Consider the following 17534-nt stretch of genomic DNA (forward strand, 5'->3'; position numbering starts at 1 on the left):
CCGACTGCCAGGAACCTCGGTGTGACACTCGACAGTCAACTCTCCCTGACTGCCAACATTACCGCAACAACACGTTCCTGTAGGTACATGCTGTACAACATCAGGAGGATGTTCCCTTCTCACTCAGAAGGCGGCACAGGTTCTCGTCCAGGCTCTGATCATCTCGCGCCTTGACTGCTGTAACTCCCTCCTGGCAGGTCTACCTGCTAATGCCATTTGACCTTTACAGCTCATCCAGAATGCAGCAGCTCGACTGGTCTTTAACCTCCCGAAATTCACCCACACCACTCCGCTCCTCCGCGCCCTTCACTGGTGGTCGCCCGCATCCGCTTCAAAACATTGGTACTTGCGTACCGTGCTGCGAACAGATCGGGTCCAATCTACATCCAGGACATGATAAAACCTCACACCCCAGCTCGTTCATTCCGCTTGGCTTCTGCCAATCGGCGTGTAGCTCCGTCACTGCGAGCTAAACACTCGACAAAGTCACGACTATTTGCTGTCCTGGCTCCTCAATGGTGGAAGGAGCTCCCCATTGACATCAGGACAGCAGAAAGTCTATACTCAAAAAACCTAGCCAGGACGCTGCCAACAGTTGTAAACTCCTGGCGAAAAGGTCTCTGAATGACCTCTCTCCCGTCGCAGAAGTGCAGTCGGACAACGCACACACTGCGTCTCTTTTTACGATTTTACCCGTTAATACTTGGGTCGGCTGAACTAATTTTTAAAACAATTAGCGCTCGATATTTTCTCGCTCGGTAACATCAATTCTTCTTCCTGGTAGGAGGGTGGGACTTATTTTCCTTTCCCCAATCGTGAGTCCGCATTTCCCGAAATAACCAATGAGAAGCATATCTAGGTAAAACTGCTGCGATTGACACTTGTTTAACAACCAGAAATACATAAGACTAGAATTACATTAAATACTTAAATTAGCAGTCTGGTTACATCACAATTATAAAATAAAACAATTAAAATATTAGGGACTCAAATTATCTACCTGGTTACAGCTGTAAGGGAAGGGGTTACAACAGCGGTATGTTCAGCAGTCTGTGGTAAGTGCTTCGAAGTATTGTATCACACAAGCTTCTTCATATACACAGCAACGAGCTATCTCCTACATGCGGCGTACGCAGGTGGCCTTTGACAGTTTCGATACGAATCGTTTCTAAGTGAGACGAGCTGTCTCAACCACAAGTTTCTGTTTACTGCAGAGTCTGCACCCTACACAAAGGTAACAAGAGGAAGCAATAACCATTTCTTAGTAAATGACACGTATGTTTCAGGTTCAAAAGGACACAGAGTGTTATACCAAATATGAATATAAAACATGCAAAGATAATATAACTTATATACTCTTAATGTTGTGTCTTACAGTGTGTCTGCAGCCCTCATGTCCCGCCCCCTCTGTGTCAGTGGTCAAAGTATAAATACATCTTGTCACCTTTCACCGGTGGCAGCTCCCTCTCAGGGAGTCAGAGGGACCCGCAGCCCTCCCTGAGCGGATGTGATAGTTTACATTTTCTGAGATGCTTTTTTTGTTTGTTTGTAATATAATATTGTAATCTGCTTTTTTTTCTCTCTTAAACAATTTGGGCAAGTGCGTTGTTATAGCAACTCCTTCGGGCCGCGACTGCTGTGTTCAAGGTCAGTATCACAACAGGTGCTGCGGAGGACAAACTGAATAGCGTGACCGTGTGGCATTTAAACAGCAGACAATGTGAAGAGAAAACAGGCTTTAATAGAGAGAGAAAATATATATATATATTTATACAGATACATACAAGTGCGGGTAATGTTATCGATTTTGTATGTGTTTTCTGCATTATAAAGCAATACAGCGTTATGATGGAAAATAACGTAACGAAGAACTTCATTCGAGGGAAGTTGTTTGGTTAAAAATAGAAGACAACTGGAGGCTACTTTGTTAATGTCTCTGAGTTCATCAGTGGAACGTTTGCCCTTCACTGTTTATTTTACCTGATAATCACTAGCAAGTTAAAATGTATAAATTCATGTTATTGCATTATTTTACATTTCTTTGACACAGGTTGAACATGGGCTTTTGGGTGTGTTTTTTTAATAATTTGTTTAAAAGCATCTTTGTGTGACACATTACATGAGTTGAATGTGTTTGAAATCTCTTCCTTTTAAGGGTTTTAGGGTTTATTTATTGTTCAGCTTTCAGGGATATTTTTGATATGTTTGACACAGAATAAAGCATGATAATCATATTTATATTTGGCATAGCATGAAGAAGTAGCAGAAGTGTACAAATCCTTTACAGTGCTGAATACTATTTTATTGAACTTTTTCCATTTTATTCTTCTCCATTAAATACCATGATGGAAATATTGTACCCTTTACTTACTGCGTTTATTTGACAAAGATAGCAACTAGTTTGTTTGCAGAAAATATATTTTACATATAAAACGTACAATAAGCTTGTAAAGTTATGCATGGTTCCAGGTGAAGCTAAAATTATGTAAGTGTTGACTGGTCTGATGTCGGTGTGTTCAGGAGCCTCCGGAGATCTTTCCGTCTGTGTCACCATGGGGATCAAAGCTGCACTTCCCAAATATGAGATCTATTTCTACAACACGGTGCTTTGTCTGGCCATGTTCTGGGCCTCCAGCTGGATCTTTGACCTGTCCAGTTGTGAGTATGAGACAGTGCACACAAACACATGCAGAGTATCACTCTTGTGAAGTAGTCTGCTGATGAATGCGACTCTGACTCCGTTTGACATGAACACAATCGCCTGCGTGGACATCTACTAAAAGTGCAAAATAAAATCTTTGGAAAACTACTTAAAAAAGGATAAGTCTGGTGATATTCTATATTTTCTTATTGTTAATCCAAGAAAAAACACAAACCAACAATGAATCATTGTGAATTGATCAACATATCCTCATACAGCGGTTCATATGATACCGTATGAAAAGTTACTCCTCGTTTTTCTCACAGTTTCTTCTGAAAGTCCAGCACCATGTGTCACTTTCCACTCGTTACATGCATACAGTCTTTTCAAAATAAACTCCTGTCTTCACAGGAAACAATAGTAAACAAAACTTCTTAAGTTTGGTAAAAGGTCGTGGATTGGGTAAAAAAATGACCACAGAAGTGATGTTTCATACACGTGTTTTCAATGAATTAGGCTGAGCAGACCTTTGCTCAAATATAAGTATGGCACGTCTATGTCACCAAACTCCATGTAGCCTGTACAGAAAATTAGACTCCTACCATTTTAATAATTCATTACATTTAATACAATTTAATACAATTTCATCTGAGTGTACAAATTCTAAGTGTGCAATTTATGCTCCCTGTAGTGCCCTTAAAAGTGCACACTAGAGGCCTTTTTCACAGCACATTTTGACTTGCTAGAGTAAGACAATTACAGGTGTTACTATATGAACATTAACGATAACTCTGTTTTTCCTACTGTGACTAATGTCGTCTGTGTAAAAGGCCGATGGAACATAAAATAGTGTTACAATATAATGAGTCATGTTTTAAAGATGTGAAAATTACAGATAATGACACAGAAAAATACACTTCAATGATTATGCTGAGTGTAACTTCTCCAAAGGGTAGACAAGTGCAACAACTGTATGAGTGCGAACCAATTATATACAAAAGGCTGCTCAAATAAGATAACTTGTAATTAGTTACTTTTCACCTTTACACACATACTCCTATGCAGATGTGCAAACAAAAAAAACATATTTTAAAGAAATCAGTGCCTTTGTTTCCTCAAGAAATTAGTCTAGACAGTAAACCTGATGTTGAGGCATGAGTTTAGCTTTGTGTAGAGCGGTACAGACAACACAATGTGCAGTATACAGTATACTTGCAGTACAGTGTCACTGTGTGAGGGTGAAGAGTTGGAGCTATGCAGACCACGCAGAGGAGATCAGGTGTCGGTATTAATACCACAGAGCACAAGAGGAAAAGGGGACTTGTGTTCACTTGGAACAAAAGTTTAACTTCTGCATTCAAGGACAAGACAGTTTTAATACAGAAAGAAAATATATGATATATGTATTGATGCAATTTCTTCAAATGTAATAATTTCTTTAAATTTGTAAAATTCACAATAGATTTTTTTTCTCTCCCTACTTTCAGCCAGTGCAAACAGAAAAACGTTCAAACCCAGCGTGAGGCCAGGATGGTACTACTTTGGGAGGAAAATGGTGAGACAACATAGTTGATAGTTAATCAAGCCATTTGCCATTGATGTAAATATGTTTCTAACTTTTAATTTTTTTCATTGAACTTCAGGATACGGCTGATTTTGAGTGGATGATGTGGTTTTCCACCTTCAGAGCGCATATCCTGTTTGCCCTCTCTGGCCATGTGCTGTTCGCTAAGATCTGCTCCATGTTGGCTCCACAGGTGCTTCTCCTGACTGACTAATTGATTAAGTGATTAAAGGAAAGTGTATTCTCTTGGGTTTAATGATCCGAGCAAATGAGCCGCTTTGAAATGAGGTGAAGGGGACACTCAACTTGACCTCTCACTGTGTTGCTGTATAAAGAATACTGGGTGACATTTGAAATCCTCTTTGTCACAATTTATTTTTACAACATTGCACAGTTGCTTTTTATATCATTAGCTGAGCAGCAGATGATGACTTGGACCAGGTGGAAAGAATAGAAATAGAAACGTAGCTCTATATTATGGCTGTTTGTTTTGGTTAACAACACTGCAGAGTCTTATCGTGAAAGTCAATCCATAAGTGGAGATGTTCTAATATCTATTGCTTTGTGTGAACTTATTCTTGATGAGTGGACATTTTCTATCAGATGGTAGAGTAAATTAGAGTTTCTTACTTATCAATTGACTGTAAAGAGAGGTTATTATCTGCTGCTTTGTGGAGCAATTTACATTTACAGTTTATAAATCTAAAGCAAGACAGAAGCTACATCATTAGATTGAGTTTTAGAGAAAATATTAATATTTTTATTTTGGTGTCTAGCGTTTACTGCTTAACTGTGTCATTAATGCAACTAGATAGTGGAAGAAGTATTTGGATCCTTTATTTAAGTAAAAGTACTAATAGTAGTGTAGTGTGAAAATACTCGTCTGAAAACTTGTATCAGGAAAACTTAAAGTATCAAAAGTAAAAGTAGTCCTGCAGTAAAATGTTCCTGGTCAGTGTTTTACTATTATATATACAGTATATACACAATGCTTCATATTTATTAAGATCATCATATATTTTTGTAGCATTGTTTGTTTTTTAAAAGTTTATTTAGCTTTTTTATTTAGGATCTTCTGTACTCATTTTAAGAATCTTTCAATTTATCACAAGAAAAAAGTCTAAATCCCCAGATTTGGCGATACGTGGTTTTTATTGAACAAGCAGGATAAGAACAAGTGCTGGATTAAAAGTTACAATATTTGCCTCAGAGAAGCACAAGTATAGAGTAGCACGAATTGTAAATACTAAAGTAAAGTACAATTACCTTGAATGTGTACTTAAGTACAGTACTTGAGTAAATGTACTTAGTTACTCATCACCAGTGGTGACGCTACATTTCTGTCCCACAGCACAGGTCCCTGGTGTACATGGCGTATGGGCTCCTGGCCGTGTGGACCAGTATGGGCTGGACCTACGTCACCCTCATCCTGTCCCACTGCATTCTGCTCTACAGCATCTCCTTGGTGAAAATCCGCTGGCTGTGCTTCGTCACCGGTCTTTGCACCCTCGCCACATTCAAGTGTGAACCCTTCGTGTCCTGGCAGGTAAACTACTGGCACTTAACAGAAGCTACATTACAAACTGTATTTCATGTTAATGGTTTCCTGCTTTATTTCTGATGTTTCTCCTCCATGTATAGGCAGGCTTTGTGGAGGGTGACTTTGAGCTGCGTCACGTTCTCTTCTATGGAGGTTGTGGGTTTACAATCATGCGCTGTATGAGCTTTGCTCTGGAGAACTGCGAGAGGAAGGATGGAAACTACAGCATCCTGGAGCTGCTCAAGTACAACTTCTACCTCCCCTTCTTCTATTTCGGGCCCATCATGACCTTTGATAAGTTTTATATTCAGGTAAGTGAATGAAGTCCATGGCTGGCAGTCTGAAAAAAGCATTTGAGGCACTTTGATTGTAAGTTAAAAACCAATACACGGATAATCACCAGTCTTCAACTCAAACAGTCTTCATCATGCTATGAAGTGCAATGAAGACAGGCGTTTAAGTTAAACCTCATCAAGAGGTCATGTGACATGTGTCACATGGCCTGTTAAAACCGCCCACATCAAGAGACCTCTTACAAGACATGGCAGTAAAAATTATTGCAAACCTGAACTGAAACTAACTCACATATATACAGGCAAAAAACAAGGGCGATATTAAATCTCTATAGCGACAACTGTAATGTAAAATACTATGAGTAAGGTATAATGTGGGTATAACAAAACACATGAAATAACACAGGTCAAAAACTCACATAAATGCTTTATCACATAATACAAAAGTCACCGAAAGGGGGAGAAGTCTGTTTCCTTTTTTGCTTCTTCATTATAAGATAAATTAGTTGTTTTTATAGTATTCCCAGTAATCCAGCAGCTCAGGCATTGTGGGACCTTGTTCATTTAGTGCCCTCGATTCTATAAGAGCAGTGGTTCCCAACCTTTTTGATTTGTTGCCTTAGAATACAATAATATATGCTTGCATTAGTCAAGGGTTAAGACCAGACCAATCAAAGAGTAACTCTTTTTCTCGATTTTATTTTAATTTGTTGAAGAAGTAAAACCTTACAATAACTCACATTTAAAAAAAGAAATAATCAATATCAGAGAAACATCTGAAAACATGAATATCCATGTGAGGGAGGTTACTGGGGAGCCTCGATCCCAGAGGATGCCTTTGCTGAGCTGGAGCAGAGCGGCGTGGAGGTCTCTGGCTCTATGACACGTGTTTGCTTCCCCCTGCAGGCCAACAAGTCAGACCTGACCAGGAAAGAGTGGGAGATGTGGAACATCAGTCTGCAGGGCCTAAGTCACCTGGGAGTCATCATTGTAGTGGACGTCCTCTTCCATTTCCTGTACATCCTCACCATCCCCAACGACCTGAAGCTGCTGAAGCATGCCTCTGACTGGGCTCTAGGTCTGTGACACAACCCCCGAAATGTAACAATTTGACTTAATGCTGTGGCATGTTAACCAGAGCACACTTCCTTGCTGTTTGTGTGTGACAATACTCTGACTGCATAGCTAATAATTGCCTTGTTTCCAGTGGGGCTAGCTTACTTTAACCTGGTGTATGACTGGGTAAAAGCCGCTGTCATGTTTGGAGTCATCAACACTGTGTCCAAACTGGATCATCTGGACCCTCCTAAGCCACCGAAATGCATCACGATGCTCTACGTGTTTGCTGAAACGTGCGTTGAGTTTAAACAGCTCACATTTGGCTCATTATACTATACAAATCGGTAAATCTAAACACTTTTTTTTGTCTTTCACAGTCATTTTGACAGAGGGATCAACGAGTGGCTGTGCAAGTGAGATCAATGCATTTATTTTAAAGTATTATAGATTGACACATTTAGAGGTTTTGATGCTGATTATCCACAGGTATGTGTACGATTACCTGGGTGGAAAACACGAGAACGTGGTGGAGGAGCTTGTGGCGACACTGTGCACCTTCGGCGTCACCATCCTGTGGCTGGGACCCTGCCAGGCGGTGCTGATCTGGGCTTTTTTTAACTGTTTCGGCCTCAACTTTGAGCTGTGGACCGCTAAGTTCTTCTCCATGGAGCCTTTTGCTTCGGTTGAGGTTTGTAAGCCGAGGTTGGATTTTAGATGTCTGTTGGGATTCTGACACAGAATGCTTTTTTGTTCATTCATGTTTTATTTACAGATGGCTATGCCAGAAGCCACATCCCGCCGGATCAGAGCCATCTTCAATACTTTTAATTTCTGGTGCATTGTGTTGTACAACATCTTGGCCTTGAACAGTTTGGATTTTGCCAAGTTGGTCGCAAAGCGGCTGCTTCTTAAAGGTGATTTTATTTTTTTTATTTAAAGAGGGTATGAAATTTGGCTCAACTCTATTAACCCGTTTTTGTTGTTGTTCACTTTCCCAGGCTTCCCTATAACCACCATCATCGTCATGTTTGTGACCTACTGTCTAATTCAAGTGATTAAGGAGAGAGAGAGGAGGCAGGCCCTGATTGATGATCCCGATCCTCTTCCTCCTGCTCCTCCTCCTCAAAGCGCCGCCACCACTGCAGCTGCACCCACTGCTGCTCAACCAGTTGCAGATCCCAGCAAAGAAAAAGCAGAGTAGATGTTTGATGCTGACTTCACTAATACAAAATTATGTCAAAATCCAAGAGTATGATCGCCAGTCTACATTTTTAAACCATTAATTGTACATTGATACTCTGTTACTTCTGATGTAGAAAACAGTATTAATTGTAAATACGTTTACCATCATTTAACTGTGTTTGCACCCAAAAGGGGAAGAAAAAGAAAGACACTTACTGAAATATGATATCATAGTATACAGTAGCCACTTAAAATGAACAACAATAAGTGTAACAACACTGTGTGTGAAAACTGAATTATTCAATTTTTTCTGAAACCTTTGTCATCAATGCAAAAAATAAACCAATAAAAGATGTGTTCAAATATGTTGTTTCTGTATGGAGAGTTTCCCTTCTGATGGAGCTGTTTAAATATGAATGAGAGAAGGGTGCTTTTTTACAGTATGTGAGTCAGTGTTGAGTCTTGAGTCATTAGTCTTGTGAAGTATTTCTGTAGCGTAACATCAGCAGTTGGCAGCTTTATTTCGGTTTGATGTCTCCACACTGGAAACACTTTAAGCTCTGGTCACACCTTAACATGTGATAAAAGATATTTACTGACATCAAACAAGTGATACTTTTTCAAACAGCTAATGTATGTCTAAAATGTCTTGAATATAAACGTTTAATATACAAACATATCTCCAAAACATTGTAATGAATACATATTGCCATTTGAAAAAGGCTTAATAACTCCCTTCAACAGTCTGTCTGCAAACGTCTCTAAAACAAAAGTAAATCTTTGCTGGAGACTATTTTAAGCTGCGGATGAATACACATTTGGTGAGCTGGTGAGTATTTCCGGCTGCAGAGCGATGTCTGTGGGATTCAAGAAAATAAACAAAAGACGACACATGGCACGGTGAGTTTTTCGACAACAGTGAAGGTCTGGGCACAAAGGAATACAATACATCTGGCTTTGGTAAAAATATATATAGAAAATAATTGTTGGTAGTATTGTAATAATGACTTAGTCACAGGACCCCAGAGGGGGAAGCCTGTTAACCCATCTTCTCCAGATCCATCCGTGACTCAGGATGGACATATTTCCCATGAAGCAATGCTGTCAGCTGTCTTGTGAGTGGGTGGATGTTCCTGGGTGGTGGGGTTGGAGGTGGGACAGGGGATTGAAGCATGGATATTGCATTTCATGTTCCAGAATGAAGCCCATAGCTCCCTACCGAGCACCCGGACTATAAATAACCGACCAGTTGGAGCTCAGTTGAAGGTTCAGGACAGCTGAAGGAGTGGGCCGTCCCTGGGTTCAGCTGCAAATAGCAGACAGACTGTGCTCCTTAATCCTCTTTCAAAGCTAGAAACGAAAATTCTGCGATAAAGAAGATTCATTTTGTTTGATTTGAAGCCCCTAAAAGGCTCCTCAAACTCACCCCGCCAGGAACGATGGCTCTGCCGTTAGACCCCATGGACGAACCCAGGATGTACCAGCAGACGTTGCTCCAGGACGGCCTTTACGAACTGCTGGAGAACGACAAGCTGGTTGACTGTGTGCTGAAGATAAAAGACAAGGAGTTCCCCTGCCACCGATTGGTCCTGTGCGCCTGCAGCTCTTACTTCCGCTCCATCTTTCTGTCTGACCTGGAGGAGAGCAAAAAGAAAGAGATCGTCTTGGAGGATGTGGAACCTGGCGTCATGGGTCTGATCCTCAAGTACCTGTACACCTCCCAAATCAACGTGACAGAGCAGAACGTCCAGGACATCTTCGCAGTGGCTAATGTGTACCAGATCCCTTCCATTTTTACTGTTTGTGTGTCTTTCCTACAGAAGCGCCTGAGCCTCAGCAACTGCCTGGCCATCTTCAGGCTCGGCCTGATGCTGGACTGTCCACGCTTGGCAGTCTCTGCCCGAAACTACGCCTGCGAGCGCTTTCAGCTCATCTCCAGAGATGAGGAGTTCTTCCAGCTCTTACCCAGCGAGTTGGCAGCCATTTTAGCAAACGACAATCTGAACGTAGAGACAGAGGAGGCAGTGTTCGAGGCTTTGATGAACTGGATGTCCCGGGACACTGAGAGCAGAGAGAAAGATCTGTCAGGTTTGCTGGATTGCGTTCGTTTGCGTCTGGTCAGCGAGGATTACCTGAAGGAAAAAGTGGAGAAACACAAACTGATCTCCTTTAACCCCGAGCTGCAGCAGAAACTCCAGCTGATCAGGGACGCTCACGCCGGGAAAATGCCAGAGGTTAAAAAAATCAAAAAAGAGGATGGAGAAGCAGAGAAAAATGGGGATAAAGAGGAGGAAGAGGAAGAGGAAGGTCTTCTACCAGGCATCCTGAATGATACCCTGCGATTTGGCATGTTTGTCAGGAACTTGATACTGTTGGTGAATGAGGCAGGTGCTGTGGCCTACGACCCAGCTGGAAACGACTGCTTCGTTGCATCACTTTCCACACAGGTTCCCAAGAACCACACCAGCCTGGTCACCAAGGAGAACCAGATCTTTGTAGCAGGAGGATTATTCTTTGATGAACAGAACAAAGAAGATCCACTGTGCTCTTATTTCCTACAGGTAGGGGAGGCTCTAAATACAGATTTGAGAGAAGAGAAAGTAAAAGACATTTTGTTTAAACCCACAATACTGTCTTTTATATTCTAATAGTGGTCCAAAATCCCAAAGATACCAAATATGTCAGTGAATTCTGGGAAAATGTGGATAAAATGATGCAGAAGACATCTAGAATGTATTTGTTTTGATGAAGTAGTGCAGCCAAACAAAATCATGGAGCTTTGGGTTTGAATATCTCACTCAATGTAAGTGTCGTATAGCTTCAATGAAGGTGGAAAAATATGATTTTTCCGGCCTCATTCATGCAACTAGATAAGTGGAAAAAAGTAAGGGACGTTAAGAGTACATCTACCTACAGTGTTTGTGTCCGTCTGCATGTGCTGCAGAGTGTCTACTTCAGGTGGTCTAAACGTAACCCCATTCACAAATGCTTGACCTCTTGTGACCTCAGTATGACCCGGCCACTGCTGATTGGCTGGGGATGCCTCCCCTCCCGTCTCCCCGCTTCCTGTTTGGGCTGGGTGAGGCTGAGAACTCCATCTTTGTTTTGGGAGGGAGGGAACTGAAGGAGCAGGAGCACACGCTGGACTCAGTGTTGGTCTATGACAGACAGTGAGTACAAGTCAAAGTTAATGTAAATCATTGAACGGATTGCTCTTCTGCAGACTGAATCCTAGTTCATTTACACCTTTACAGCTCATTTAAATGGGGTGAATCAGAGCCACTACCTTACCCGGTCTACGGACATGCAACCATATCCCACAATGATGTTGTTTATGTGATTGGAGGGAAGGGAGACAGCAAGTGAGTATTAAGTGGGATTAAAAAAATAAATAAATGTGATATCCATCGACGAAGGCTTTATTCTTTAATCCAGCAACACATGGAATAGGAATATCTTTCTGAATAGAAATCATGTAAAGACGCATACACTATGTTCTTTGTCTCTCTTGTGAAAAGGAGCTGTCTGAAGAAGATGTGTGCATATGATGCCAGGAAATTTGAGTGGAAGGAGCTTGCGCCCATGAAGGTTGCACGTTCTTTATTTGGAGTCACCGTTCATAAAGACAACATATATGTGGCGGCAGGAGTCACCGACACCGGGCTGACGGACTCTGTAGAGGTGTACGACATCGCTACGAACAAGTGAGTTCCTCCAGATCAGTGAGTCAGGCTGGCAACAGTCGGTTTGGGTGCCACATACAGTTACTGGCCTGGCAGCAAACTGTATGTGGCATTAAGTTACCTGAGGAAGCCTCAAATTACAAATGTGATGTATTGTGCTGTTTGTTTGTGCACTTTGCAGAAAGAGGAAAACACACTGAAGAGATATTGTTCGGTTCACTGGGTTAATGCATTTTCAAATAGCTTTCACTGAATAGAACTGCTGTTTTTTTTCTGCAAAGAATAACACTTAAAAAGGTTACATTTTGCTTAAAAATATAAATTTCCCAATGACGCTTTTTGAGCCCTGTAGAGGTGTACTGTTACTGAACTGTGCCTGTATGTGCGTGTGTGCCTGTGTGTGTTTTTCAGGTGGTCAGACTTCGTAGTGTTTCCCCAGGAGCGTAGCTCTCTGAACCTCGTGTCTTTGGCTGGTTTGCTGTATGCCGTGGGAGGTTTTGCCATGATGCCTTTGGAGGACAGCGAAGAGATTATTCCCAAAGAGATGAACGACATCTGGAGGTGAGTCATAACAGACTAATTCATTCAGTCAATCATTAAGCTCCTGATAGGTTTCTGTTTTTTTTATTATTTTTTCTTTTTGGTATGATTCAATGAAATTGCCCTTTAGACCACCTCTTTTAAGAAAGTAAAAAAAAATTAAAAAAGAATTCTCACTAATCATTTCAATAATTCATTTGAACCATTTTCTCTATGCTGTTGATTTAGCCCAAATGTTTGTGTTGTGATCCATGATATATAAAACCATTACCAGCACTGTTGAGTGCTAGTTTTTCAGTGTGTGTCTAAGATTTACCTTAGAATCTGTTAACCTCCTCAGGTTTGATGAGACTGACATGAAGTGGAAGGGGATCCTCAAAGAGATCCAGTACGCTTCAGGAGCCACTATTCTGGGGGTCCGCCTCAACACCCTGCGTCTCACCAAGATGTAAACCCACTCTGGTGCCTGCTTGTTAACAGAAATCTGCTCACAATGATCTGCTACAGTATAGTAGTTCTGATTATGTAGCCAATTGTACTTCTAGCTCATGCACAATTTTCTTTTGGGATTGAAGCCATTTGTATATGTGTTTGAGTGATTTTAATCTGATTGAGATTGTAAAACTGTAAACAATCTGTAGCCTGTTGACACATTTTGCACTGTAATGGAATAAACTGTAAGTATCTAACATCAAATACGTATGTGACAATCATGGAAAATGTGTTAGTAAGAAGTAGTGCATTTTTTGCACTTTGTGTTTTTAACTGTATCATGTTCCAGCCAATCTCAGTTTCTCTGTGCAGAAACAAAAACACAGCACACATCTTCTTTTGCAATAATATATCTATACTGTTTAATATTGAAATGATTTAATTACGCTCTGCTGTGTTACAGACAGTAAACACTAGTCAATAATACAATAAAAGACAGAAAATACAGTCTAATGTTATTAGCACCTCTAGACACTATTGTCCTTGAACGGTTTTTAGTATTTTAATATAGCTGAACTTGACAACTACTGCCTACACATGGTCTTTGTACACCAGAGTTAACTAAGACATAGTGTTTACATTATGAAGAAGAGAATCAGTAAATAACAGTACACATGAATTAACACAGCGGCAGTATGAGTAAGTATGGGAAATGTAGAGGGTATGTGGATAATACATCTTTGAATTGACTATGGCATTGGTGCCATTGTTATACTCACACAAATCTTTTCCCAAAAAGAGGGAAAGTCCCCACCGAACAAACTTCTTAGAACAGCCAACCAAACTCCTACATGCAAATTAACCAACATTGTATGTTCTAGTTTTTATGGAGCCAAGAAACTGACAAAATGTAGTGAAGGATTATCAAATATAACTGAATACTAATATTGTCAGTTAAAATAATTAACTTTACTTCACTTCAATCTCAACCGGTGTGTGTGTGTAACATTTGTGGAGCAATTTAGAGGACTGCGAGCTAAAAAGGAAAAATGCATGGATCATAAATTCCCAGCAAGGAGACATCTTCAAATGTCTTGTTTTGCTCAACCAAACTAAAACATGAGAAGTTGATGATTTTTCAAGATTAATCGTCCATCATTGAAAATGATTTTAAAGCATTCATTATATATTTTTTTAAGGAATTCAGTTATATTCATGATTTGTTTGGTCACCTTTTGTCAGTTTTGGGGCTCCATAAATTTGCACCCAAAATATGGTTCACAAAACAAACAAAAAACAAAACCGATCCTCCATTTTTACAAAAGAGGCCATTTTTTTTTTTCCATTTTCAAAAGAGTAACGCATTTCTTTAAATTCTTACATACACACAATGCTTTCTTACGAATATCATGATATCTTAGTAACTGCTACTAAAATAAAACAGTAATATTCCCAAAACTTTTCTTTAAGCTGAAGGCAACATAATCAAATTATTTTGGATACACACTCTAGCAGTTAAACCCCAAAACTACAAGTCCCAATAGAGACCCTACTTGGCAATCCCATGAGCACTCTGCTTTGCACAAACTGCCATGCTCAATGCTTCATTATGTGAGATTTGCCTTGAGTGCAATGCAGAATGCTCAGTCACTGTGGTGTCTAGGGAGCCACTTAATCACTGACAAACCCTCATTTAAGAGGACAAGGCCAGGTCCATCTTTTCCTAATCTAATATAAGCCTTTGGCTGCTAGCCTTAGTTCAGGAGAATTTGGCTATAAAAACACATTAAGTCTACTTGCCTAGAATATAGGACTCCTAAAGACTCTGCTAAATGTCCCTTTTCAGTTTCCAGACTATGAGCTCTTCAGTCACTTAACTGAAGAAAATGTACACTTAAAGAGATTCATTGTTATATTCTTTTTAAGATTTGGGAGACATCAGGGCTTATAAATGTCTGTCTCTGATACATTCTAAATGCACAGTGTTGCTTTGATGACGTCTCAGATGGGTTTTGCTTGCAGCTGGATTTAGGGACGACTTTTTTTTACTAAATAATCAAACAAAGGCTAAGGATTAACATTTAAATCCTGCTTTCTAAAGGTGGAATGCCACATTTCCTCCAAAATAAATTGTGTCATGAACTATATATGTAATATAGTGTTAAACGTGTGGTAAAACAAATAATCTGTTTTTTTAATAATACCTTTTTTGCTCATTGCCAATTAATTTGATACATTTTGACCAAATCATTTGCTCAGTGTCATTCACCTCCAAAATTATTATAATTATAGAGTTTGTTTGATTTATTATCCCAGCATTTAAGTAACACTGGTTTCAAAGAACATAACTTGTGTAGATGTTAATATAATATTTCAAACTGATTCCAAGCAGGGAAATACTGTATAGTAGGACTTATTTTTGCTGGGTCTGAACAGACATTTTCAACATCCCTTTGGTCTAAATAAAACGTTAATTCAGAGGACTTAACACCGGCCAAGGCAACAATTCTGGCAGGAATTGCATTTTTGTAATTTCCTATAATCTTATGCCATGGAAATATAAAAAGCACACCTGCCATCAGCAGATTTTGATTAATATAACTGCTACTATATCAGCCTTCAAACCACACAAACTGAACTGTAATATAAAGTGCTCGCAATAATTGATCTTTCTCATAACTCAATTGGCAACTGACAACTTCCTTTACATTTTATCCATGAAATATAACAGTCACATAAAGCTCCTTCAATTAGGAGCAAGCTGGTAAGAGCTAAAACTAATTTCTCTTAATTTGGGTAATGATTGGGGAACAAGCCAATCCGAAACAGCCATAGCTGTAGTGTATGCATCATCAGGGAGTAGTCACAAATTCTTGTTAACAGAGCGACACAGGAAGACTGAAACACAAGTAAGGTGCTGGTGAACCATAACTGACTCCTGTGCCACTTACTAACCACAAACTCTGCTCTGAATTGGAACAAATAATACAACGAAAATAATTTATGGAGCGTCAATATCCACACGGTACATTTAAACATAAAATGTATGCATTTGGATTCAGCCGGCTGTGTGGAAATCCTTTTTCACGACACAATTCAGCTATCTATTGCTAACCTTGTATCTGCATACATGTTCCCCGTAATGAGCTATAGTGTGGCAATCAAATTCAAAGTGCATAAATCAGTAGTATTCACTACTATCTCTCCTCTTTTACCATCAGCTACCATCATCATCCATAACATAGAAACATTCTAATCCCTCAGAGTATAAGGCGAATACACAAACTATAACCACAGTATCTCAGTATTGTCTCTTGGGCTAGTGCTTCTGAAAACAGTGACAAATACTTGATAAGTAACATTTCATCTTTAGCCTTTCTAAACATCCCAAAGTACGAGGAGCGTCTCCAATGATAACTGGGGATACACAATGTATGATAATGTACTCTTAAGGGAGGCTTTTCTCTTTCTTTCGTGGAGCTAACAGAGTGCAGTTTATGAAGCTGCCACAAGAGAGCAACAGTCCTTGTGTTTGTAAGACACTGTTAGTCCTCTCTCTGTCAACAATCAGAAGCCCTAATCTACCAATGACTAGATTAATCCTTAGATGGGTATAAAATGTTGGCAGTTACCTCATCAAACTGCTCAGAATTTCTAAATTGTAGCTAATTTCTGACCCTGGAGCTCCCTGTCCAGTAAGGCTAGATTGGATTTATCACAGCCAGAATATATTCAACAATTTAACAGCTCTATACTTTTCATTTAAAGGGCAGCTCAAACTGGACCCTGTACAAAAGCAGCAAATCAAAGTACAAAACGTGTGTTTGACACATGAAGAAACAAAAGGAAAAAGTACCATTATCAAATATCATCTGATGTGGCCCTAACCATTTAACCATGGCAGTTTAAGAGATACATGTAACTGGGGTGAGATAAGAGACATCAGAATAAACTAAGGTGCTTTGCTTCAATTTGTCTTTTAAATAAAACAATAAAACAGCTTATTACGGTTACAAAAGCTTATCCACAAATTCCAACATTCGGAAGTACCAGCCAAGACGCACATGGGGGCACATTCAAATGACTCTCCAAATGTAAACATGAGGAATTAATCACAAGGAAGAAACACATAACAATATTTACAGGTTAACGCTACACTACAAGTAGGCCGTCGATAGATAAAGTGAGCGGGAGTGCATCGATAGTGCACAGAGACTCTTTTTGGATAATTAATTGATTGAAATGTCAGATTTAAAAGAAATGTGTTGACATTTTTGGAATGGCTTGTTAGTTTTCTTGCAGAGCGATTGCTGAGAAGATAGACACCTCTCTCATATTTGTTCGCTAAATATGAAACTACAGCTGGCAGCCAGTTAGCTTAGCATAAAGACATAAGATAATTAAGCTCACCAATTAACATTAAAAACGTCGATATGTGATCTTACAGGGAGCAGAGACTAGCTAGCTAAAAAAAAAAATTTTAAAGGGTTTTACCCCCAATAAAGCAACGAGAAGTTATTTGAACACTTTTGTTTTTCAAAAGATACAATAACATTTAAAGTGTTAATTAGTGAGCTTTAGGGGCTGGGAGGTGAATTTA

The 17534-nt window shown here is 39.7% G+C and overlaps 2 protein-coding genes across 3 annotated transcripts; both read left to right on the plus strand.

Moving 5' to 3' along the window:
* The first annotated feature begins 1487 nt into the window (after window positions 1-1487).
* hhatlb (hedgehog acyltransferase like, b) lies at window positions 1488-8636 on the plus strand. Of its 2 annotated transcripts, XM_079233956.1 has the most exons (12): window positions 1488-1647; window positions 2521-2658; window positions 4129-4196; window positions 4285-4398; window positions 5557-5751; window positions 5847-6056; window positions 6945-7116; window positions 7246-7390; window positions 7475-7510; window positions 7584-7785; window positions 7870-8011; window positions 8096-8636. In XM_079233956.1, exons 2-12 carry the CDS (start codon window positions 2553-2555, stop codon window positions 8296-8298), a joined length of 1593 nt encoding a protein of 530 aa, XP_079090082.1. In that variant the 5' UTR covers window positions 1488-1647; window positions 2521-2552; the 3' UTR covers window positions 8299-8636. The 2 variants fall into 2 exon arrangements, with proteins under 2 accessions (XP_079090082.1, XP_079090083.1); XM_079233957.1 differs by lacking the exons at window positions 1488-1647; window positions 2521-2658 and having other exon boundaries at window positions 4143-4196; window positions 5562-5751.
* A 952-nt stretch (window positions 8637-9588) lies between these two features.
* On the plus strand, window positions 9589-13202 carry klhl40b (kelch-like family member 40b). The gene is made up of 6 exons (XM_079233889.1): window positions 9589-10840; window positions 11289-11449; window positions 11534-11641; window positions 11798-11983; window positions 12374-12523; window positions 12843-13202. Exons 1-6 carry the CDS (start codon window positions 9719-9721, stop codon window positions 12952-12954), a joined length of 1839 nt encoding a protein of 612 aa, XP_079090015.1. The 5' UTR covers window positions 9589-9718; the 3' UTR covers window positions 12955-13202.
* The last annotated feature ends 4332 nt before the right edge of the window (window positions 13203-17534 follow it).

This window comes from Taurulus bubalis, assembly GCF_910589615.1.
Source record: "Taurulus bubalis genome assembly, chromosome: 18".
Taxonomy (NCBI): Eukaryota; Metazoa; Chordata; class Actinopteri; order Perciformes; family Cottidae; genus Taurulus; species Taurulus bubalis.

What these genes read in the sequence shown, in the direction of transcription:
- klhl40b (XM_079233889.1), top strand. Translation starts at nt 9,719, where the DNA reads ATGGCTCTGCCGTTAGACCCCATGGACGAACCCAGGATGTACCAGCAG. An exon ending in GGAGGGAAGGGAGACAGCAA is followed by an intron (nt 11,642 to 11,797) that starts GTGAGTATTAAG and finishes TCTTGTGAAAAG; the next exon opens with GAGCTGTCTGAAGAAGATGT. An exon ending in GAGATGAACGACATCTGGAG is followed by an intron (nt 12,524 to 12,842) that starts GTGAGTCATAAC and finishes TAACCTCCTCAG; the next exon opens with GTTTGATGAGACTGACATGA.
- hhatlb (XM_079233956.1), top strand. Translation starts at nt 2,553, where the DNA reads ATGGGGATCAAAGCTGCACTTCCCAAATATGAGATCTATTTCTACAAC. An exon ending in TTGATAAGTTTTATATTCAG is followed by an intron (nt 6,057 to 6,944) that starts GTAAGTGAATGA and finishes TTCCCCCTGCAG; the next exon opens with GCCAACAAGTCAGACCTGAC. An exon ending in TGCCTCTGACTGGGCTCTAG is followed by an intron (nt 7,117 to 7,245) that starts GTCTGTGACACA and finishes CCTTGTTTCCAG; the next exon opens with TGGGGCTAGCTTACTTTAAC.